Source organism: Tenrec ecaudatus, chromosome 4, assembly GCF_050624435.1.
Source record: "Tenrec ecaudatus isolate mTenEca1 chromosome 4, mTenEca1.hap1, whole genome shotgun sequence".
NCBI lineage: Eukaryota > Metazoa > Chordata > Mammalia > Afrosoricida > Tenrecidae > Tenrec > Tenrec ecaudatus.
In genome coordinates, this window is record NC_134533.1 from 14,700,500 (window position 1) to 14,725,658 (window position 25,159).

Sequence of the window (25,159 nt, forward strand, 5' to 3'; positions counted from 1 at the left end):
GGATCCTTGGGGGCTGTGTAAGGCCTGCAATATCATCAATATCAGTTAACATCACGTGCCTTCCCAACGAAAGGCAGTTCTAGCCATCACACTCATTCCAAACTCCAAACCCAACTCCCTGCCTTGCGTCAACTCTGACTCACGGCATCCCTAAATGAAAAAGTAGAACCACGCCTGTGGGTTTTGGAGACGGAATCTTCATGGTAGGACGGGAGCAGAATGCCTTGTCTTTGTTTCCTGTGGAGTGTCTGGTGGTTGTGAATTATGGAGCTTGTGGTTAAACGGCCCAATTCATAGCTCAACAAGCCAACAACCATGCCATTAGGATTGAGTTAATGAAACGTTTTTTTTTCTTTTTTAAAGAACCGCACCATGTTTTATTACAAAGGTTTTCACAAACATGAAACTAGTATCTGAAAAGAGAAAACCAGACCGGTGCCCTCCAGCTGTAGGCACTGAGAGTGGGTTGACTCACTTGGGGCAAGGCTGCAACAGTGGGGCATGGGTGGAGTTGTAAATGCGAAAAGACCCCATCCCAAATCTTAAGGAGCTTTGATGGAAAAAGTACAAGGGTCCCTGAAAGGCCCAGCCACCCCTAGAATGTTCAGTAATGGATGTCTTTCCAAAGGAGGTCCTCTCATAGCAGGATTTTGTCCTGGGACTACCTAAAACTACCTTTTCCAATGAAAAAGAACAGCCGAGCTGGGGAGGCAGCTGCTGGAGGTTTACCTAGCCAAGCTGCCTGTGGCCAGCTCAGCGCTCTGGTTCCTGTATAGTCCCTGGAGATATTTATATTTAATATATTTTATATAAATACACGGAGAATAGAAAATATAAACTCTGAGGGGTTACGGAAGAAATGTCTGGAACTTTGCAAGAGTCTGGAGCTGGAGGTCTGCTCAGGCCAATTTGACCTCCTCCTTGACCCCTTTGGCTTCAAGCTTCTCCTCCTTGGCTTTCTCCTCTTCTGCGACTTCTTTCTTCTCCTCTGGTTCTTTCTCTTTGTCAACCTCTATTTTGACTCTCTTGCCTTTTTTGAAGTTGGAAGAGTTTTTGCTCTTCATCAGAGTCGGAGAACTCTTCTTCACAAGCAATTCTCTTGTCAGAGGAGAAGATTGAGATGTGCTTCTCGGGGTCCTCTTCGTCCTCATACTACTTTCCTCTGGGACAGTGTCCTCAGGGATTGCTTGCATCTGGACCCCAGGGGCATGGGGCAACATCCTCAGGTTCTCAGAGTCTCTGCTAGATCTTCTCCAGGTACTCATTAGTGCTCTGGTTGGTCAAGTTGGCAGGGCTGATGTGAAGCTTGAAATCTGGTCTGAAGTATTCAAAGTAGTCATTGTCTGGAAGCTCATTGGGGATCTCTGTGCTCAAGGCCACAGCTGTCTCATACGTCCAGCACCGTGCGACATTGGGAATGGTGTAACCACCTCCTCCCAGCATCAGCATTGGCAGGTTGAAATTCCTCACAAATTCTACACACTTGGAGTGCCCTTTGATGATCAGGTTGAAAACACCTACCTGATCCCCCGACAGGGAGTTGGAGCCAAACTGGAGGATGACCACACTCGGCTGGAACATCTCCATGACCTTGGAGATATCTGACTGTCCTGAAAATGACTTCGTAGGACTCATCGTCAATCCCATCTCGGAGCGGGTATTTGACAGCATAATACTCGCCTTTGCCAGCGCCAATATCCCGCTAGTCCCGGTCCCTGGGAAGTACTCTCTATACTTGGGAAGGACACTGTCATGACCCAGTCTGTGGTGTAGAAGACCTCTTCCAGGCCATCTCCTTGGTGAATGTCGATGTCAATGTAGAGCACCCTCCAGGTGACACTTTAGCAGCTCCAGGATGGCCAAGATGATGTCATTGATGTTACAGAAGCCAGATGCCTTGGACTTCTTGGTGTGGTGTGGGCCCCCGGCCCAGTTCACAGAGATGTTCATCTGCTGCTTATTCAGTTTCACAGCACTTGCCACAGAGCCGCCAGTGGACAGCTGACAGAACTCTAACACCGGGCAGTCCTCACCGACGTTGAATCTCTGCATCTGCTTGCTGTACTCCGACATGTTATCTGGGTATATGGAGTGCAAGAATTGATGTAGGCGTTACTGTGGTACTTAGCCATCTCCTCCGCATTGGCTTTATGAAGGCGGTAGATTTCCATCTTTCGGTAGAGACCATAGTTGTGCAGCAAATTGTGAGTCATGTGAATTCGATGGGGCTTCATTGGATGACCTTGTCCGTAATAGTAGTTTCAAACATCCGCATACTCATGATAGCTGTTCTAAATGAGTTCGGGTCAGAGGGATAAATGTCGCCTTTCTGATTCTTGAGTCTCTTTCTTTCTGACAGTCGGACCAGGGTGCAGCTGCCTTAGCCAGTTCCCTGCTTTATCTGGCAAGGCTCACTTCCTGCAAGACATCCCCGAGGAGAAGCCACATGGACCTACACCAATGCAGCCCTGGGTGCTGGAGCACTGGTGTGGAAACCCCTGCTAGCACTGAGATGCTTACACATTCACTGACTCGGCTTTCCTCCTGCAGTCGGCATCATTGCGTCTGTTTTGTGAGATGGAGGAAGACTTTGTGGAATGGTGTCGGACATATGGGTTAATGTTAGACTTATGGGCTTGAGCAGCACTGGGTTGGGATTTTTTTCTTGATGCACACTTAATCTTTATATAAAACTTTCACTTATACATGAGTTTTTGTGGATTTGATTCTTTAAAGTACCCAGACTAACACATCCCCCTTCATCTATCCTTCTCTAGGCATTTCCAGTGGACTTCAGGCCAGTCTCCCCTTCTTCCTCAATAGTTACATTGACATTTTACTTTGACCCATTTAAACAGTAAAATACATCTTTCTTCTCAACACATAGGATCACTTCAATTATTGCCTTATAAGGACACAATTACACCCCCCCCCAAAAAAACATGGCCAATTTTCTTCCATACAATTGCATGATCAAATGCCAACAACATTTGCCTTCTATTTTCATTTTGTTAAAAATGAAAAATCATAATTTCCAGTACTTAAACATTAAATAAATAATAAGCTTCTTCTTTAATTGGATTTTCACCTTTGGCTTCAAGGTCTTGATCCAATTACTACGACTCAAAGGGAGACGGAAATAGAATCCATTTGTTTACATTCCCCATCCGTTCACAATCCTGGAACATTTTATGTTTACTATTTGGAGAATGCCTTTTCAGTAGATTTTAAATGATATGTTCAATCTCTTATAGTTATTGTTTTCTTTTGTGGGTGAAATTTTGTCCTTACCATATTACATTTCTGTGATCTTCAACTTCTTAATCATTCAAATATATAATCAATCCAATATCTTGAAGTTCATTGATCTTCTATTTTAATTTTTACCATCAGTTTACCATCGATTATTTTCCTGAAAAATTTAGTAGCCTTTTAAATTATGCCCTTTTCACATTCTTGAGTTCATTTTATTTTTATTTAAGGATGAGTGACTCCTTTAAATATTTCTGTGGGTCTTAATTTAAGTGTTCCTCTGTTCTCAGAACCGCATAGATCCTGTGTTGCACCTTTTTGGTTTCTCATCATGTGGGATCTTGAGCAAAGCTGATTGCCGTTAGCTCTGCTTTCCCTTCTGGTCCTCACGGAGTCTGCCTACAGGCCTGGCTCAAACACCTGCCCTGCAATCGTAGCTCCATGTGTGTACCTGCAAGCGGATGTTGGGTATTATGGAGCCTGCCATGTAGATGTATGGAAAATTCACGCGCAGCTGCCAGGCCAGATGGAAGAAGGTGAGCAGGTGCGCAAGAGTCCCTTGCAGAAGACCTAGTATGAAGCAGTGATGGCTGGCCCCAAAGACCCTGAATGCCAATGCGGAAGAAGCAGCCTCTATAGCCATGGACCTGACATTGCTGAAGACCCCTCACCTAACTCTGGAATGACGAGATGTCCGGACACTGCAACAGCTGGGCTCACAGTTGCCTCAACAATTTCTTAGTGATATCCCTTTGAGCTGCTACCAGCTCTTCTCCACCTTTTAGTGGTAATAACAGAAATATTGAGCAAAACAATGCCTATAAAGTATGATGTTTATTAAAAGTCAATATTTGAGAATTGAATAAAAATTATGATTTTGTGAATCCGTGATTTCAAAGATAAAAATTCTAAATACTTCTTTCTACCCTTTGCCACCCAAAGGATTTTTTGAATTATGGATCAAAAAATGTTAAGCCCAAAGTGCTCAAGCCTGAGTGGGTAAAATATTGAATAGTGAAGGCAAGCATCAAAAGAAGATGGAAGGAATATACAGAATCACTGTAGTGAACAGAACTGGTCAACACTCAATCATTTCAGAAGGAAACATATGATCAAGAACTGATCTCACTGAAGGAAGAAGTGCAACCTACATGAAAGGCTTTTAACATCTTCCTTAGTCAATGCCCAACTTTCACAAGCATATGAAGCAGTTGAAAATATTATGGTGGGTCAAGAGCATCTTAATTCCCAAAGTAACATCCTTGCTTTTTGAACACGCTGAAAGATCCTTTGCAGCAGACCTACCCAATGCAATGTATCTATTGACCTCTTGACTACTGCTTCCATGGTCACTGATTATGGATAGGAGCAACAACTTCAACCTTTTCTCTATTTTATCTAGATGTTATCTATTGGTTCAGTGGTGAGGATTTTGGTCTTTAGCACATTGAGCTGTAATCCATCCTGAAGGCTACAATCCTACCTTGATCTTTATCAGCAAGTGCTTCAAGTCCTCCTCACTTTCAGCAAGCAAGATGGTGCTATTTGCATATCACAGGTTGTAAACAAGCCTTCCTCCAACCCTGATAACACATTCTTCTTCATATAATCCAACTTCTCTGATTACTTGCTGAACATACAGATTGAATATGCGTGAGGAGAGGATACAGCCCTGATGTACACGCTTCATGGTTGTGAGCCATGCAGTATCCCTTTGTTCCTTTCACACAACTGCCTCTTGATTTATGTACAAGCTCCCATGGAGCACAATGAAGTCTTCTGGACTTCCCATCCTCTTTAGGTCATCATAGTTTGCTTTGAGCCACACCGTTTTAGAGGGTCAAGTTGCATTGGCAGTAATAGCCAAAACTAAGACATCAGGAATTGGTGGAATACCAATTGAAATATCTCAATAAGCTGGTAAAATACTGGAACCATTTATTCGACTATGCCAGAAAATTTGAAATACAGCTACTTGGCCAGCTGACCAGAAGAGATCCATATTTGTATCAATTGCTATGAAAGGTGACCCACCAGAATGCTCAAATTATAGAACAATATCAGAGATATCCCATGCAAGTAAATGTTTGTTGAAGATCATCAACCAATGGTTATAGCAGTACATTGACAGCGAGCTTTCACAGGTGCAGGCCAGATTGGGAAGAGGATGTGGAATGAGGAATATCATTGCTGATGGATCTTAACTTAAAGTTGAGAATATCAGGAAGATATTAAGTTGTGTTTTATTTCCTATGATAAGGCATTCAACTTGCAAATGAAACAATCTTGCTTTCTGAAAAGCAAAGATGTGAAGGACTTGCTGATGCATATCAAGGATTTCAGCTTTCAGTATGTGTGGTTGGAAGAGGTGCCAGCCCCCCAAAACTAAACACAGGTTCGATAGGCACAATTGTACAATATGTGTGTGTGTGTGTGTGTGTGTGATCTAGAGCATGAGAGTAAGAAGATAGAAATAACTTTAATAATAAATAATTGTTGAGAACTGATTATCAAGAACTACTTATCAGAGTTTGCATTGTTGATCAGTTGTTAGAATTTGACCACCATTGTTTTGACTTAATGAACGATGGCATTTTTTTGGCATCGGCAATGGTGAAAACAATGTGTAACTGTCTCTCAGATGATACACATTGTATTGTGTGGTAGTGCTAGTTAAACAAGTGATGCCAACAAATCAGCTATTCAGATAATTTAGGTAATTTATTTATTTATTTCATAAATACATAAATTTTCTTGAATTTAGCAGACAGTACTTGTATTATTTATATTTTATAGTGGCAACAAAAAGTCTAGCGCCAGCCTTGAAAGTGACACTTATGACTTACGTTACAACAAATTCAGAGAAAAAATAGTACAAGTTAGTATTATTATTTAGAAAGAAATATAGGATTAAAATGAAAATAATTTAAAATATATAGCTATTTTATAACAATCAAATTAATTTAATATATAGACTAACAATAAAATATATTCATGTAATTATGTACCTACTTGCTGTGTTTTTCAGCAATATGTATATAATAATTTATAAATAATTTAAATCATTTTTTTAGAGTTTTAACATAATGAGTAAGGAAAGAGGATGCAATTCAATGCTGATTTAATAAGTGAATTTCCTTTTATTAATAAAAAAACAAAAGTGATTACATGGTAAAATGTGAAAAATGTAAAAGATATTTAAAATGTAAAAGATATTTAAATACTGCTGCATTTCCTCCAAAATACAGGAATTTTTTTTTGGAAAACAACTTATGGAGACAAAGAAAAGAAATTAACATTAGCAGAAGGACTTACCATATATACTCGAATATAAGCTGACCCGAGTATAAGCCGTGGTACCTAATTATTACCTCGGAAACCAGAAAAACTGATGGACTTGAGTATAAGCCTAGGGTGGAAAATGCAGAAGCTATTGATCAGTTTCAATCATCAAAACAAATGAAAATAAAATTACTAAAAATTGAGACATCAGTGGGGTAATATATTTAAATATTTATTTTAAATTAAAAACATAAATGAAAGCACAAATCATTTAACATTAGTAAACCAGCACAGTAAGTGGAAAATAGGTTCAACAAAAACAATAAGGTATCAGCAATGATACGTTAAGAGTACTATTCCCTGAGCTCAATCAGCAACCAAGCTAAAATTTAAAGAGTTAAAATCCTTCTAAACTGGATTTCTCATCATCATCCCTCTCCCAATGCAGAGCTTCAGCTGGTATGAGGTCATCATAGACGCTGTCCTCACTGAGATCGCCGTCATCACCATCACTGCTGCCATTTTCATATAAAGCACAGTCTCCACTGCCATCCATAGCATTACTAATACTACATTTCTGGAAGGCACATTGCACCATGTCTTCTGGAATGTTTTCCCATGCATCTTGAACCCACTTTGCTATAAATTCTATGTCAGGCTTCATGAGATTTCCTCCTTTTGTTAGTCGGGCTTGACCAGATGATATCCATCCATGCCACATCCTTCGCACATGGTCTTTAAAAGGCTTATTCAAACAAAGATACACGTCATAGGACGGCTCTGATTGGTTAGATGTGAGTAAACAAACATTCAATGCCCTGTAGTGTCATCGGAGCTTTGAATGAACAGTGGAGAAACGGCAATCACCTCACGAGATAACAAGTGCTCTTCCTGTTACCTGGGGAGTGGGGGGAGGGGAGCAAGATGTCACACCTTGCTGGGGTACCACTGACCTGTGTATAAGATGAACCCCAGTTGTTCAGCACATTTTTTGTGCTGAAGAACTTGGCTTATACATGAGTATATACGGTATGTCTTTTCATGCTATTAATCACAATCATTCCTTCAGATCTATGGACTGTACATCACAAGTTGTCAAAAAGTTAATCAACAAAAATTTGCCTGAGCTAGAACAAAATCTGAGGTAATTTTGTATAATGTACTTTTCCCATATGCATTTTCAGAATTAAACAAAACTCTAGAAAAAATAATTTTATATCCATAGATTCCAACCATTATTAGATTTTTTGATTCAGAAACTGTAATAAAAATTAGAATTTTAGATTTTGTTTCTGTGCCTGGTGAAACTTCTGAAATAATTTTCAGTTCCATTATTAATATTTTGGAAAAAACAATTTAAAACATAAAATGATTGCATATTGTGCAGACAACATGAATGCAAATTTTGGAGGAAAAGCAAGAAGAGGTACAAATAATATTTTTAATAAATTAACTAAAAACCTTAATCAAAGCATTATTGATGTTTGTTGTGCAGTGCACATATAACATAATGCCATTCAAACAGCTGTTGCCCGTAGATGTGGAAAATATTGTTATTAAAATATTTTCTTATTTCTATATACACTGTATGCATTGAAATGCTTAAAGAATTTTGTGAAACTGGGGAAGCTGAATATTAGAAAATACTTAGATACAGTAAAATGCGCTGGTTAGCTCTTTTGCCAGCTGTTGAAAGAATTTTGAAAATATACGATCCTTTGAAATCCTACTTTCTATCACAGGATAAATGTCCTAGAATTTTTTTTTTCAAGTGTGGGATGGGGGCGCTAGAGCCTGCCAGGAGCGAGTTGGCCCCAAAGTTCTCCAAATCCACATTTCTTTGCCTCCAATTTTTACGTGTCCAAGGACAGGGAAACACAGACACGCCTTTGTAGGAGGACTGTCCTAGAATTTTAGAAGAGTTTTTTGGAAAGGAATCTTCAAAAATTTGGCTAGAGTTTGTACACAATCACGCAGCTCTTTTTCAAAATGCTATAAAACTTATTGAAGGTGGCAAAACTTCAGTAATCAAAGTAGCAAATGAAGTTAATAATTTAAAATTTCAGTGTCAAGAGCTGTTAGAAAATAATTTTCTTCAGTAACTATCCATAATAGTATAAGCCAGCTAGAAGAACAAGGTGCAATAAATCGTGCAGACCTCATGAATGACATTAAAAATTTCTATAGTAACTTCATAGATTATTTAGAAGAGTGGATGGTACATTACAATGATATTGAACATTTTCATTGGGTTACATTAAAACAAGAACTTAATTGGAATGATGTGCAAAAATCATTCGCTCATATTACTCAAAATTTCCCATATAGTAATATTTTTGAAAATTATCTTTTTAATGAGGTATTATTTAAAAATATATTGATAAGGAAAAGGTTAAATCTTGGGCATCAGCAAAAATCACAATAGAGAACAAATGGTTAGAAATATTTCATCATTTTGAAACAAACCATGTTCCATACAATAATGCACTTAAAATTGTGGAATATGCGCTATCTTTACTAGGAACTAATGCTGCTACTGAACGCATTTTTTCTACGGTAAATAAAGTGTGGACATTAGAAAAATCACAATTAAGTGTTGAGACTTGGAAAGCCATATTATGCATGAAATATAAGTTAACAAATTCTTGCGAAAATTTCATGACCCTTTAAACAACGACAGCAATCTACTAAAAAAATTCACTCAAATGACAAATATGCCAAAGAATAAAATAATAAATTCATAATTTTAATGTATTATATTTGTTGAAATTAAAAAAATATATTTCAATACTATTTTTGCATTCTATGACAATTTTTGTTGCTCCATATAGACCAAATTTCGAATCAAGATCCCCCCGCCTGTCAACGGTGTCCTGCTTTACCAATGTTAAAACCTGGTCACCTTATGCTTGGTGGTCCACGTGGAGAGAGCGGAAAGGGAAGAAGAACAAGGGAAGAGGGAAAGGGGAGCCAGGACAGGAGAGGAGGCAGCCTGAGAGAGGCCCAGGAGGAGCCAAGAGAGTGACTTCTTTATTGCTAACCCAGGCTTATATATCTTTGGCAGGGAGTGCAAGTCCACTAATTACAGGTAAAGACATACTTCACAGGAAGGGGTTGCACTATAGGTTATACAGCAATGAGAGGGGACAATCTAGGGATATACACGCAATAGGAAGAGGAGGGATTTTGGGCACACATGTGACAGGATGGGCGGATCCTAGATTCAGGATGGCAGCCTAACTTTGGATGTCACTGAGCTGGTTTGATCTGTTCTCTGGATCTCCATAGAAATTATTATCAGTAGGGTGTGAACCCCACCTACAGGAACCAGTCTAATGGTCTCAAGCCTTTAGGAAGGAGCCCATTGTCTTTAACAGCAGAGAGTGGGGCCTACCTGTCTGACAATTGAATGCCTTCAGCAAAGATGTTTCTAAGCATCTGACCTCCTACCATATGCTGGCAAAAAGCCCCTAATGTTTGGCATGTCTTTGGGGGTGAGACAAAGCTGGGGAAAAGTCTCTTTATAATCCCACAAATATGGATTACAACTCAACGTAAAGAAGACCAAAATCCTCACAGCAGAACCAATTAAAAAACATCATGATAAGTGGAGAAAAGGTTGAAGTTGTCAAGGATTTTGTCTTGCTTTGGTCTACAATCATTTCTCACAGAAGAGCAAACAAGAAATCAAAAGATGGGTTTCATTCGATAAATCTGCTGCACAAGACCTCTTTGGAGAACTGAAAAGCAAGGACGTTACTGACGACTGAAGTACTTCTGACTGAAGTCATTATATTCCATTTGCCTCATATGCGTGGAAATTGAATAAGGAAGACTGCAGAAGAAGGATTGATGCATGAATTGGAATGTTGGAGAAAAATGCTGAGAGGACCATGGATCGATCACTAAGAATGTAAATCAATCCATCTTGGAAGAAATACAGCCAGAGTGCTCCTTAGAAGCAAGGATACAAAGACTTAGTCTCACATGCTCTGGACATGTTGTAAAGAGAGACTAGGGCCCGGAGAAGGACATCGTGCTTGGTAAAGTGGAGCGGGAGGGAAAAAGAAGATTTTCAGAGATAAGGATTGACACAGTGGCTGCAACAGGGGGCTCAAGAATAGGAATGGTTGTGAAGATGGCACAGAACTGTGCATGACGTCTCTACGGGTCAGAACTGATTCAGTGACACTTAGTAACACCAAGAAACTATTTTCTTCACAGCTAGGTGTCTTTTAACCACTCTAAGCTCTACTTCTGCAGCACAGAATTTTCTGAAATAAAAATGTATATATTTCAAAGAAAAAAAATGACAAGAGCTTAGAACCTTTAGGAATTCCAAGGCAGGAAAGAAAAATGTTCTTCGGTGGTGACATAGGCTGTAGAGGGTGGCAATAGTTTCACATCATGCTTTGGCATCATTGCATGATTTTATCCTTTAGAAGTCGTCTACCCATTTTTCCTTTTCCCTTTCATCTCCTTACCTTTTTTATTTTCATTTTCTCTGCCCTATCTTTAAAAAAATGTTAATTCCCAAGGTCCTGGGTACTTGAGAGACAAAAAGGGGAAGTCATATATGTACCATCTTTATATTCCCATTTTAGCAAAGTCTTCTGAAAGTGATCTACTTCATCAAAATATCAACTTGTTCTAAAACAAGAAGGTAGAGAGTTGGGACTCTCTTTTCTGAAGAGAGACTGATTCACAATTTCTGGGTATTTGCTTTTCCTGGTAACTTCCCTGAAACAGCCCTGATGGTGTAGTGGTGACACACCAGCATGCCAATGTCAAGGTCCACGGTTAGAAATCACCAACAGTTCTCCAAGAGAAAGCTGGGGCTTCTACTACTGGAAAGAGCTGTAGTCTCGAAACAAACAGGAGCAGCTCTACTCTGTCCTGTAGGGTTGCTATGAGCTGGCATCAACCCGATGGCAGTCAGTGAGCCTTTCCCAGAGTACCCCAGAGAGTGTTCATTTGCTGTGGGAAATATTTTGCTTCATAAATAATAGGGCTGGGAATTATCTCTAGAATTTCCTTCAGGATTCTGCCTTCCTTGGTATAAAAATGTCTCCCAGGATTAATACCCTTGCAACCTAAGCAGGGAACCAATTAAAATGATTTCCCTCGCCTCTGTCACCCATGAGAATAGTGTGTGCAGTTTGCTTGGTCTTATTTGTTCTTATTGATTGCACATTTCGCACAGTATACTTTCTGTAATGCACCAGAAAGGTCTGTGAGCATTTAAAGTCTCCCCTTTCCCCCATAACTGGTTCATTTCTGAAGGAGACTAAGTAAAACATTGCTACCTGCAGGCTCCATTCTCATCTAACTTTATTTATGACCTAGGAAGTTCTCAGAAGTTGTAAGCTGAAAATTCCCTTCAACATTCTGAATACCTGGGCACATCAGAAAGTAGAAGGAGTTGGAACCCTTTGGTGGAACTCTTAGGTAAGTCTTGCAGGGAGTCTTCTTTAAGAAATGATAAGGACTTAGTATACAGGCACAATTCACAGATGTACAAATAACAGTCTCGTGGTTGTTTTGAATCTAAACTCCACAAGAAGCCACGATGAATCTTTGGGCTTAAAAAGCAAGAAGAAAAATAATACAAAATGTAGGCTATATCAATACTCGTCAGTGTGAATTGGGGCCTGGACAACCTCTGACTTCTTTCATTGGTGTTTTAAGCAAATGGAAAAACACAAACCCATAATAGTAATTCTGAATTATTGTTATTTTTTTAACAAACGGAAGTCTATTTCTTCACAGTTCAGAAGATTAGAAATTTAAATTCCCTGCATGAACTCTAATGGAAGGGTTTTTTTAGGCCTATGGGGAAAATTATTCTTGATTATATGTTGATAACCATGTAGCATCAATCTTTTTCAATTTGTGCTTGCTTACTTCCATGCCTAATCTGCTTTTAAAATTATTTTATTGGGAGCTCTTACAGCTCTTATCACAATCCACACATATGTTCATTTTCTCAAACACTCCTTTTATTTGTTGTCATCATCTTTTTCAAAACATTTTCTTTCTACTCGAGTCTCTGGCATCAGCTCCTCCTTTGTCCCCCTCCCTTACAATGCCCCCGTAACAATCTATAAATTCTTCTATTTTTTTCTTACAAATTTTACACTGGCTGCTGTGCCATTTCACCCACCCTTCTGCTGTCTGTCCCGCAGGGATGGGGGCCACATGTCGATCATTGTGATCAATTCTCCTCCATTCCTTCCCCACCCCCTTACCCTCCTAGTATTGCTGCTCCCCTTATTGGTCCTGAGGGGTTTATTTGTTCTGGATTCCCTGTGTTTCGAGCTCTTATCTGTACATTGGTAAGCTCTTATCTGTACATTGGGCCATGGTAGTGGACGGGAGGAAGTATCAAAGAAATAGAGGAAGGTTGTGTGTTTCATCAGTGCTATATTGTACCCTGACTTGCTCTTCTCTTCCTTGTGGCTGTTCTGACAAAGGGGTATCCAAATGACTACTGATGGGCTTTGGTTTTCTTCTCTGCCCTACCTCTCATTCCCATTGATATGCTTTTTGTTTGTTTTGTTTTGGGTCTTCGATACCTGATACCTGATCCCATTGACACATCATGATCACATGGTGTGCTTGTTCCATGTGGACTTTTGCTTCTGAGCTAAATGACCGCTTGTTTATCTTCAAGCCTTTAAGACCCCAGACGTTATGTATTTTGACAGCCAAGAACCATCAGCTTTCTTCCCCGCATTTTCTTATGCACCCAGTTTTCTTCAGCGATCTTATCAGGGAAGGTGAACATCACAGAGTGCCGTGTTAGTAGAACAACTTGTTTTTGAATTGAGGGATTACTTGAGTGGAGGCTCAATGTCCATCTGCTACCATGATACTTTATGAATAAATTATGTACTTACTCTGTCCCCTGTCATTGTATATAAATGTATTCACATATATACATGCCTGTGCATAGACCTCCACAACTGTCTTGTGTCTCCCAGTTCTTTCCTCTATTCCCTTTTACTTTCTTTCCATCCCACTACCATGTTTGGCCTTCATTAGGGTGTGCTTACTATACTTGGATTATGTCTTTATTCAATTTTATTAAATTTTCAGCACCAATAAATTGAATATTTACTGTTTATTAGGCTTTTAATTACACATAGATATTACAGTCTCTTAGTCTACCCATTTTTCTTTTTTATCTGTGCTTTAATATACTTCACAAATTCTCTTCAGTTTTGCCTAATATAATACTGAATTCATCAAGTGAGTTTTTAACTACATTTTTTCCCTTTTAAAGATTGCACTGGTCCTCTTTAAAACATACCTAGTCATTTTAGTTAGTCTCTTGCTTATTCAAAGCAAACAAACAAATGACTTTTTATTTTGAATGAGGTGGGGGTTTTATATCTCAGATCATCATTGTATTATTCAGCAATTTAAATGACTTATCAAACATACAAATAGGTTGCACTGCCCCACCTTGTGAAAGTCTTCGCCCTATTATAGAGCACGATTTTGTCCCTTCATCCAAGTTCACATTTGTCTTCCTGTCTGCCAGCCTATTACTTCTCATCGCCCCCTGCATCTACCCCATGACCATAAAAGTCAAATTCTTCTGGTATGAATAATTTTTGTTTTTTTCTTTTGCAGAAACAGTGGTCTCATACAATATTTGTTCCTTGGTGATGAACTTCACTCAGCCTAGTGTTTTCCAAATATGTCCATGCTAATGAGGTGTTTCACAGTTTAATCATTATACATTATCTTCTATGTAGTCATTATTCAATTGGTGTGTGCATACCAAAGCTTACTTGGCAATTCTTCTACTGATGGACATTGGGATGGTTTCCATCTTCTTGCTGTTGTGAATTGTGTCACTGTGCATATTGGTATGCATCTATCTGTTTGTGATACGGCTTGATTGGATAGTTGTGGTATAAAGGTTTAATTTTAAGTTCCTTCACCTTCTCAAGCTTAAGAGTCTCATCTTCAGGGTTAATATATCTTTGCAGGGTTTATGTCAGCGTACAAGATGAAATTGGAGGAACATTTCAGAATGTGCTCGGACAACAGTATCATTACAAAATAATCAACCAAACGAGGATTTTTTTTTTAGAATTCTGAGAGAACACTAATTTAATTTCCTTAACATACACGATTCTATGCCTAACTAAAGGTGTTTCAGTTTGGTTGCAAGGGTTAGAAAAGCAACTTATAAGTAGCTAATTAATCCTATGATTATTATAAGAAGCTCTTGTGGGGGAGCAGATTATAAAGTCAGGTTGCTGACCTGACTTCAAAACCACTATTTCAAAACCAGCTCTTCTGGAGGTGGCAGGGGAAGGCAAACATGAAGCTTTCTGCCCATGTAATGAATTGCAACCTTGTACATCCAAAAGCGACAGTTCTCCTCTGTTGTATGGGGTTACTTTGATTGTCATGACCTTGATTGCACTGATTTGTTTTGAAATTATGATCAGTATATTAGTAGTTAAGAATTCAGGTGACTTATTTCGCTGCGTAAGGTTGCTCCCCTACCACACCTCTAAGTGTTGAAGAGCAAGGGAGTCGCTTTGAGGGATAAGGTACTCCTAACCCATGCCATGGCATTTTCAATCGCATCATATGCACGATGGGCATGTGAAAATTGGCAATCAAAAAAGAAGACTGAAGGAGAATTTGTGCATTTGAATTCTTGTTCTGGCAAAGATTATGAAAGTACTTTGAACTGCCTGATGAACAAACAAATCTTTCCAGGGAAAAATACCACCAGATTGTTCCTTAGACCCAAGGATGGCCACATTATCAGGAGAGACCAGTCCCTGGAAAAGGATGTCATTCTCGGTAAAGCAGAGAACCAGCGAATAGGAGGAAGACCTTCAATCTGATAGACTGACAGAGTGGCTGTAACAATGGGCTCAGGAACTGGAGGATAGTGCAGGATGGGCAATGCTTCCTTTGTATGTAGGGTCAGGATGAGTGGGAAGGACTCAGTGGCACCTAACAACAACCGCATCCTGAGTAGGAAGGAGTCTAGATGGTGTAGTCGGTTACACATTAGGCTGCTAGGTGCAAGTTTGAAAGTTTGAGGCCACCTGTGGGGGAAAGATGAGGCTTTGGCTACAGTAAAGATTGACAGTCATGGAGTCCCAAAAGTGCAGCGACTTTGTCTGGGATGGTTGCTCTCAGTAAGAATTGACTTGATGAGAATTTTGTTTGTTTCTTTGTCTGTTCTTGGGGGGTGGTGGTGTGAGGTTGGTGGGTGAATAAGTATGAAAGAATCAATAAGGAAATTAGAGAAATTAAACTAGTTTGTAGTATAGAATTTAGCTAAGAGCCAATACGATTGGGCAACTAACTAAAAATATCCAAGAAGGTAATATTGGATATAAGGGGTACTTTTGGTTTATCATCTTACTATCTTGTTCTATTTCTCCTGAGATATTTGTCCAGATGCAGCAAGAGGTATCTGCAATGGCAAGGACTCCCTCATGTTGAGATAAAATGAAATCAAGAATCACTCTAATATTTAATGTAACCTTGGCAAGGGATCTAAAGATTTTTGTTGAGCTGCCATGTCAAATGCAATGTCATCACCAATTGAGTCCTAGTGGCAGACAAATTGTAGGTCGACTTTTCAAGCTGATGACACCTTAATCTGATATCTAAGTCAGGGTTTTTTCCTATTTCGTATGTTTAACCCATTTCACATTACCTGTGTCTCTTTTTGAGTAAGAATGCTCAATTCATTACTCCATTGCACACTCTTATCTTATAGGAATGAATCTTCTAGGAAACACAGGAATGCCCCAAAGGACATGGAACAGCCATGCTTCATACGTTCAGACAGGGCAATGCTTAAATGTCATGGTCACCTTTGGGTTTGATATTATCTGTGTAGGGATATTTTGACCGTTCACATATTAACACATATCCACAAGGAGCAAAAACCATCTCTTTTTTGGAGGTGAGAAAGATTGATTAATATGCTCAAGGCAATTTGCAAACACACTCTGTCCAATGTACATGAGACCAAGTCTCACCCTCATCCTTTCTCAAGCGCATTCGGTCTGTGTTTCTTCTGAGACAGACTCTTGTGTGCTTCTGGAAGTCCGTGGCACTTTCTTCACCAGCATCCGTCACTTGAATAAAGTACACCTCAGTCCTCAAGTGATATCCTGGCTCTTTAACACTTTTAAAAGGTCTTATGCAGCCAAATTACCCAATGTAATATGTCACTTTATTTCTTGATTGCTGCTTCCGTGGGTGTCAGTTGTGGATCCAAACAAGATTACATCCTTGAAAATTTCAATCTTTTCTATATTTTTCATTATGTTTCCTATTGGTGCAGGTATGAGGGGTTTTGTTTGCTTTACACTGAGTTCTAATTCATACTGAAGACAACAGCCCTTCATTTGCATCAGGCAGTACTTCAAGTCCTCCTCACTTTCAGCAATCAAGGTGTGTCATCTGTGTATTGCACGATGATAATAAGCCTTCTTCCAATCCTGATGCTTGTTCTTCGCATGATTCAGTTTCTCTGACTATTTGTCCAGTATACAGATTAAACAAGTCTAGTCAAAGGCTATAACCCTAAAGCACATCTATTCTGATTTTAAATCACGTGGTATTCCTTTGTTTTATTTGAATGGCTGACTCTTGATTCATGTTCAGATTTTGAAAAGGCACAATTAAGTTTTAATGGAATTCCCATTTTTCTTAATGCTAACAGTATGTTATGATTCACACACTGTGTTATGATTCACACAGGGGCATGCCTGTGCAGAATAAATGAAACATAAGGAAACAAACATCTTTCTGGTATTCTATTTTTAGCCAAGATCCGTCTGGTGTCAGTAACATGCCCTGTCCTCTTGTGAATCCAGCTAGGATTTCCAACAGCATCCTGTCCACATCCTGCTGAAACCATTGCTGTATTATCCTCATCAAATATTGCTTGCATGTGGTATTAGTGATGTTGTCCAATAGTTCCCCATTTTGTTGGGTCACTTTTCTTTGGAATGGGTACAAGTGTGGATTTCTCCCAGTTGATTGGCCAAGTTGAGGTCTTCTAAGTTTCTTGGCATAAGCAGTGAGAGATTCCAGTGTTTCATCAGCTTTTTGAAATATTCAAATTTGCATTCCGTGAGTTCCCGGTGCTTTGTTTTTCACTAATGTCTTCAGTGCAATTTGAACTTCTTCCTTCCTGACCATCTGTTCTTGATCTATGCTACCTTTTAAAATGGTTTGGTGACCAGTTATTTTTCCATAGAATAATTTATGCCTTCCATTTTCTTTTGATTCTTTATCATTCAATATTTTACCCATAGAATTTCTCAATATTTCAACTCAAGACTTGAATTTTTCATCAGTTCTTTCAGCTTGAGATAAGCCATGCCTGTTCTTCCTGTTTACGCTTTTTTACTTCAGGTCTTTGCACATTTCATTGGAATACTGTATTTGGTCTTCCTGAGATGTGCTTTGAACTTTTCTTGTCAGCTCTCTCACTTCATCACTTCCTCCATTTGCTTTGGCTACCCCACATTTCAAAGCACATTTCGTTCAAAGCCACCAACTGCTCCACTGCTGAATGATGAGGCTTCTGATCTTTGGGAGGGAGGGGGATACTAAGGACTCAAGTAGAAGGCAAATATTTTGAGAATGATGATGGCAACAAATGTACATGTGTGCTTGACACAATGGATGTTGTATGTATGGATTGTGATAAGAATTGTATGAGCCCCAGTAAAATGATTTTAAAAAATAAAAGAAAAGAACATTTCAGAGTCTCTTGTGACATCCACTTTAGACTTTGCTTTCTTTCTTAGTTATAAATGGCCTTTTAATTTCTTGATTTCTTGGTGTTCTTTATGCAATCCCATAACTCATCGGGTTTTCTGTCATTAGTGTTCAAGGAGGTAAATCAATTCTTTAGGTTTGGGGGGAGGTCAGATGCTTAGACATCCTCTCTGAAGGCAAGTCAGCTGCCAGACTGCTGTCTAGCTTCACCACAGGAATGGGCCTGCTCCCTGCTGCTGATGACAATGGATCCCCCCTGAAGCTTGCAACCATTAACTTGGTTCCTGTAGGTGGGTGTTACACCCTACTGATAATGGTTACTATGGAGACCCAGCGAACTGGTCAAAGTTAAGCTGCCATCCTAAATCCAGGATCTGCCCAACTTGTCATAAGTATACTCCCAATCCCTCCTCTTCCTATTGCGTGTATTTCCCCAGACCACTACCTCTCATTGCTCTATAACATATTGCACAACCCCTTCCTGTGACATATGTCTTCACCTGTAATTGGGGGGCTTGCATGTCCCCAGAGACTATAAAAGCCTGGGCTAGCATTATAGACTATCTCCCTCCACGTGGACCACCAAGCGGACCTAAGGTGAGCATGCTACCATGAATTGTGTCTGACTCCATTTACTTCAATATTTCTCTTCTATCGCTCATGCTCTCTATAACTTTACTATGATCTTTACTTATTATCACTGTACAATTGCACCTACCAGACCCGTAATGATGTGTTAGGGACTGGCTTCCCCTGACATTTAGGTGTTCAAAAAATTCAGGTAGAACATATTTCAAGGTCATAATTTGCCTCTTATGGAACTGTTTTAATTTTCTTCAACTTCAACCTTTCTTTTCCATTGAACAACTGATGGTGTGTCCCGCAGCCACCCTTTTTTGCTTTGGTGAAAGATACGGAGCTTCTCTATTGTCTCTTGCCAAAGATGTAGTCAGTTTGATTCCTGTGTATTTCACCTGGTGAGATAAAAAAGGTATTTTCGGTGAAGTTATTGGCCTTACAAAATTTTATCTTGCAATATCCAACTTTGTTTGTCTCACTTATGCTATGTTTTCCAACCATTGTTCCTTCTTTGTGTCTAACTATCACATTCTGATTGACAATAAATATCACTGCATATTCATTCTATATTTTATCAATTTAAGTCTTAAGATGTTGGTAGAATTCTATAATTTCTTCATTACTACCATAGTTGTTGCTGGGTAAATTTCTATAATAGCTGCATTAACTAGATTTTCATGTATATGTATATATGTCATTGTATCATAGCATTGTATTTCACGATAAATCTTGGGGGAAAATGCAGTGAATGTAACACCATATTTCTTGACATTACCATTTTCAGTATAGTAACCTACATAATTGTTTGATCAAAATGTGCAGTTCCAGCCCATTTCAGCTCATCAATGCCTACGATATTCATGTTTATGAGTTCCATTTTATTTTGGACAAATTTAAGATTCTTAACTTGTAAATTCCTTGTTGCCATTATTAATATGTTAGAAGATATTTCTACTGACTGAGTTATGGCCATCAGCAAATGAAGTTCCCCAAAGTTTAATTCTACCTATCTCTTTATGGTTAACTCTATTTTGTTAAGGAAGGTCCTTCCCAGCTGTATTTTGAGTGCCTTCCAACTTGAAGGGCTCATCTTCTGGCACCATGTCTGACAATGTTCCACTACTATTTAAATAGTTTCCAGCAGCTAATTCCTCAGATTCCTTTTTTTCCCTATTATATTCTTAGTTTGGAAGTTCTGCAGAACCCTGTTTCCCTCCATTGACCCAGCTTACATTTGAAATATTGGTGATAAACTTCCAGTATCACAGCAATGTTCAAGCTATCACAGTGTGACAAACTGAGGAGAGAAACCATATTACTGCTGTGAATTACTGAAAACTGGAATGTGAAAGTTGGGAACGGAAGGATTAGAAGCTGGAAAATATGATCCAGGTGATAAAAATAAAATGATAGCTATAAAGATTGAAAAGAATATATGGGTTGTGATACAAATCTTTTTTAAAAATTATTTTTTGGTAAGTTACCATGAATTTGAGGTGTTATTCCTTAACTTTTCTAGGCTGATTCCTACGTGGAGGAAGGGAAAGGGCAACATTCTGCCTAAATTTCCCAAGCACTGTGCCTATTGCCTAAGAATGAATCTTACACAAATCTCCAGCCCATCCCCTGTAGGAGAAGTCAATAACCTAAGCTCCACAAATAGATTTCAAGGTGACTGAACTTCCTAAAACACTCTACATAAAGATGGTAAGTACTTGTATTTTGCTGGCTATTAGGTACCTAAATTTCCACATGTTTTCTACTGGACACAACGAAGATCAATAAGTACCATCCTAGACAATCAAGCTCTTATGGTTTTATATTTGAGGAAAGGAAACTCTGCACCAGCAAGAGGGAAAGCTCCATGGTGCTCTCATTTTGTGTTTCTTCATTTTTCAAGAGGCTTCTGAAAGTCAGTATTCGGCTTGTCACATTCATTTTTAAACCGCTGCTGCTCTGAGCGACGATTCCCACCACCCTGCGACTTTGTTCCAGGTATCAAAATAAAAAAAGAGAAAGGGATTTGCAGAATTGTGCAGATTTATTCATTATAGATTTATTAAATTTGTATTTATAGGTCAACTGGTTCAGCTCCTTACTGTGCATATTCAGTAGATTCTCTAATCATGGAGTTAATAGCAGAGCAATGTTCAATTAGAATTTTTATGTTTCGCCACAAAAAGAAATGGCACTATTACTGTAACCTCTCTCCAAAGTCTCAGATATTTGAAAATTCTGCCATTGGGTGAAAATGTGACATAAAGACAGTTTGGGGGAAAATGGATTTAAAATGCCCTTTGGATATATTTGCCCTCCAAGAAAGAAAAAAAAATTCTTATATATTGCAGAGAATTTTTCAATGCATGTTGGTGATTGTCTATGGAATGTGATCATTATTAATTCAATAATAAGAAATTAGCCAGACGCCTAACTACAAAAGATAAGTGAATAAATAAAATCCTTTTTCCTCTTGGAGGGAATAAACCCATTTCCTTCTCTCATCTTTCCTTCTGCAGATGGCTGTAAGCAAGTCCATGGACTGGTATGGAAACTACTCTTCGGTGACCACATTTATTCTCCTGGGTCTCTCAGATGAAAAGCAGCTACAGCTCCTTCTCTTTCCAGTCTTCCTAGCAACCTACCTTGTGACCCTTATCTGGAACCTGAGCCTCATTCTCCTAATCAGGATGGACACCCACCTGCACACCCCCATGTACTTTTTCCTCAGCTTTCTCTCATTTATTGACATCTGCTTTGCTACTTCCATCAGCCCAAGAATGCTTTCAGACTTCCTGAAAAAGGAAAAAACAATTTCCTTCATTGCCTGTGCCACTCAGTATTTTGTTGGGGCCTGGATGGCTCTGACTGAGTGCTGTCTGTTGGCCGCCATGGCCTATGACCGATATGTAGCTATTGGTCATCCTCTGCAGTACTCAACCATCATGGCCCCTGGCCTCTGTTGGAAGATGGTAGCTGGGGCCTATGTGAGTGGTTTGATTAGTAGTTTCACTCAAACATTCCCTTGTTTTCATCTTTCCTACTGTGGACCAAATATCATTCAGCATTTCTTCTGTGACGTGCCTCAGATAATTTCCTTGTCTTGCTCCAATCCCTTCATCAGCCGAATGACTCTCCTTTTGGTAGCTACATTTGTTGGGGTTGGTTCTTTCCTTATTATCCTCCTTTCTTATGGTTTCATTGTGGCTTCTATCTTGAAAATATCCTCAGGGAAAGGTAGTGCCAAGGCTTTTAATACCTGTGGTTCCCACCTGGCAGCCGTAATGCTCTCTTATGGTACAGCCTTGTCTGTGTATTTGTTTCCCAAGTCTGATCAATCCATGAAGCAGAATAAGGTGCTATCAGTGTTCTATTCCATCCTCATTCCCCTGTTGAATCCTCTGATCTATAGTCTGAGGAACAAGGAGATCAAAGCAGCTCTCAAGAGGCTTAGAAAGGAACCACAGATGTGCCTCGGTTAGACTAACACTTGGATAGTTATTTTTATCCCATTCAAAACAAGAAGTGGAAATGTGTAAGAAATGTAGATGGTGAGAAGTAAAAACTTAGCTTCGTTGTTTTTTGGTGTTATCATGCTTAGCTTCCATCACTCAGTAATCTCATGCATTGATTTTGACTATAGTTTTAAAAAATGTCAGTTTCCCTACTTAGAACAGAGGTAGATAAAAGTCTCAATAGTGATTGTGTTTTTAGAATGGTGCTGATAGATATTTTAAGTATAGACATGGCAGCATTCCAGGACAGTAAATAGCATTTCCCTCATTCATAGATTTTCATTTCTTTTATGTATTATTTTTCAGTTATTATTTATGTTCCAAAAATGATATTAAATAATAAGTAATAGCGAACACGTTAAAAATTAAAAAAATAATTGCAATAGTAACATTTTATAACTTTGGTTTGAAATCAAGAGAGAAAGAGGAAAAAGGTGAGATTGAGATTCAGATAGTTTTATTACCTTGGAGCCTTGTTACTTCCATTTTGCCTCTCAAACAAATGAAGGACAGTCAATTGTGAAAATGATACGAGAGACAGAAAGAGTAGAAAGGCTGGTGCAGTTTCCAAATCAAGAGTTAGGAAGATCCTTGGATTCTAAAAAGAAGGTCAAGGTCGGTAATATCTGGGCAGAGATGGGCCTGGAATATTCTCTATGGTAGCACCCTGGAAGCTGTGCACAATCATTTCAAATGATGGCTTTCTTGAGGCAGGCTGAGACGCTCAGGAATCTGGGACTCCCCTTGAGCCCTCTACAGTCTTAGGTTTGCCAAGGAAACAACAGAGTCAGCTAAATCCGGGATGTCACAGAGACCCTGGGAAGAATCCCATGGGAAGGATTTAAAGAAATTTTACAGAAGGACATATTTTTTTTCAGACAGGAATTCACAGTGCCAGCTTTATATATATATATTGTGTTATCATCAATAAAAAATCACACTTTTTATAATTTCATTGCAAAATTTTAACTTTCAATGGTCTTTTCCAGTTCAAATATCCCATAAATTATTAATAAAACCTTAAAATAATGAGATGTGACAGGGCAAAGGAAGTGGAAAGAAATCAGCAACAGGGCACAACGGGACAGAAAATCAGAATGAAGAAACGCACCGTGAGGGCTATCACATTGAGCAGAGGCAGGGAACGTCTGTCCTATAGGCTGGATCTCAAAACTACAAACTCACTGCCCTCAAGTTGATTCATATCATAGAGACCATATATATGTAGGACAGGTTGAAGTGCCTGCCGTCTGGGTTTCTGAGACTGTTGACTCTTTATGGGAGTAGAAAGCCTTGTCTTTCTCCCTCACGTAGAAGCTGATGGCTTCAAACTGTTGAGCTTGCGGTTAGCAGCCAGACTTGTAACCCCTACAACACTAGGGATCGTTGGGGGGGGGGGGGGCTGTATAAGGCCCGCAACATCATCAATACCAGGCAACATCATGAGGTTTTATTTTGTCAAACTGGCCGATAAGCACATGACGGGTTAATTGAAGGGCAGAGGGATAAATGGCTTGGTGAGCCTTGTCTTTCTTGTTCTTGAGTCTCTTGCTTTTTGACGGTTGAACCAGGGTGCAGCTGCCTTAGCCAGTTCCCTACTTTAGCTGGCAAGGCTCACTTCCTGCAAGACATCCCTGAGGAAAAGTCACATGGACTTACCACGATGCAGCCGTGGGTGCTGGAGCACTGGTGTGGAGACCCCTGCTAGCACTGAGATGCTTACACATTCACTGACTCGGCTTTCCTTCTGCAGTTGGCATCACAGTGTGTGTTTTGTGAGATTGTGGCGGACTTTGTGGATTGTTGTTGGACATATGGGTTAATGGGTTAATGTTGGACTTGTGGGGTTGGGCAGCACTGGGTTGGGATGTTTTCTTGATGTTGACTTAACCTTTATATAAAACTCTCTCTTATACATGAGTTTCTATGGATTTGTTTCTCTAAAGTACCCAGACTAACACACATCACGTGCTTCTCCAACAAGAGGCAGCTCTAGCCATCACACTCATTCCAAACTCAACCCCCTGCCTTGAGTCAACTCTGACTCATGGCGGCCCAGTATGACCGAGTAGAACCATCCCTGGTTGTTTTGGAGACGGAATCCTCATGGTAGGACGGGAGTAGAATGTCTTGTTCTCTCCCTAGGAGTGTCTGGTGGTTGTGAATTACTGAGCTTGCAGTTAACAGCCCAACTCATAGCTCAACAAACCATCAACCACCCCATTAGGGGTGAGTTAATGAAACATTTGACCAAGTATAGCAGACTAATCTTTAAGTTGATCATTTTATGTGGCCCCTGAATGATGTTATAAATTTCCCAATGGCCCTTGGAAGGAAAAAGGGTTCCCCACCTATGGCATAGAGTATTTCCTGGAGAATGTTTTCCCTCTGACTCATCTCCTTTCATTTTACTAACATATTGCCAAGGATACCCAGTGTGGACATCTCTCTTCCTGTGTAAAAGTGGACAACCAGCTTCATGGACCAACAGAGATATTGGGTGCAATTGTGCCCATTTCAAAAATCTATTTCCAACAATCATAAACATTTTGACCTTCAACAATAACTCTGTTCTTGTGGGATCTAAGAACAGGTCACAAGGAACCCTGGTTATGTGATGGGCTTTTAACTGCAAGGTCAGTAGTTCAAATTCTTTAGCCATTCAGTGGGATAAAATTGAAGCTTTCTTTTCCTCTATAGTCTCGAAAACTCACATGAGTAGGTCTACTTTGTCCTATAGGGTCATT

General features: G+C 39.4%; 1 protein-coding gene, 1 non-coding gene and 1 pseudogene across 2 annotated transcripts; 1 reads left to right on the forward strand and 2 right to left on the reverse strand.

The window, feature by feature from the left end:
* Positions 1-899: 899 nt before the first annotated feature.
* LOC142445633 (histone deacetylase 1 pseudogene) lies at positions 900-3,895 on the reverse strand (annotated as a pseudogene).
* A 4,408-nt stretch (positions 3,896-8,303) lies between these two features.
* Positions 8,304-8,434, reverse strand: LOC142447725 (small nucleolar RNA SNORA38). Its single transcript, XR_012784383.1, has one exon. It is a non-coding gene; the product is annotated as a small nucleolar RNA SNORA38 (small nucleolar RNA).
* Positions 8,435-21,416: 12,982 nt separating this feature from the next.
* LOC142445634 (olfactory receptor 5A1-like) lies at positions 21,417-22,379 on the forward strand. The gene has a single exon (XM_075547584.1). It carries the CDS (start codon positions 21,417-21,419, stop codon positions 22,377-22,379), a length of 963 nt encoding a protein of 320 aa, XP_075403699.1.
* Positions 22,380-25,159: the final 2,780 nt, after the last annotated feature.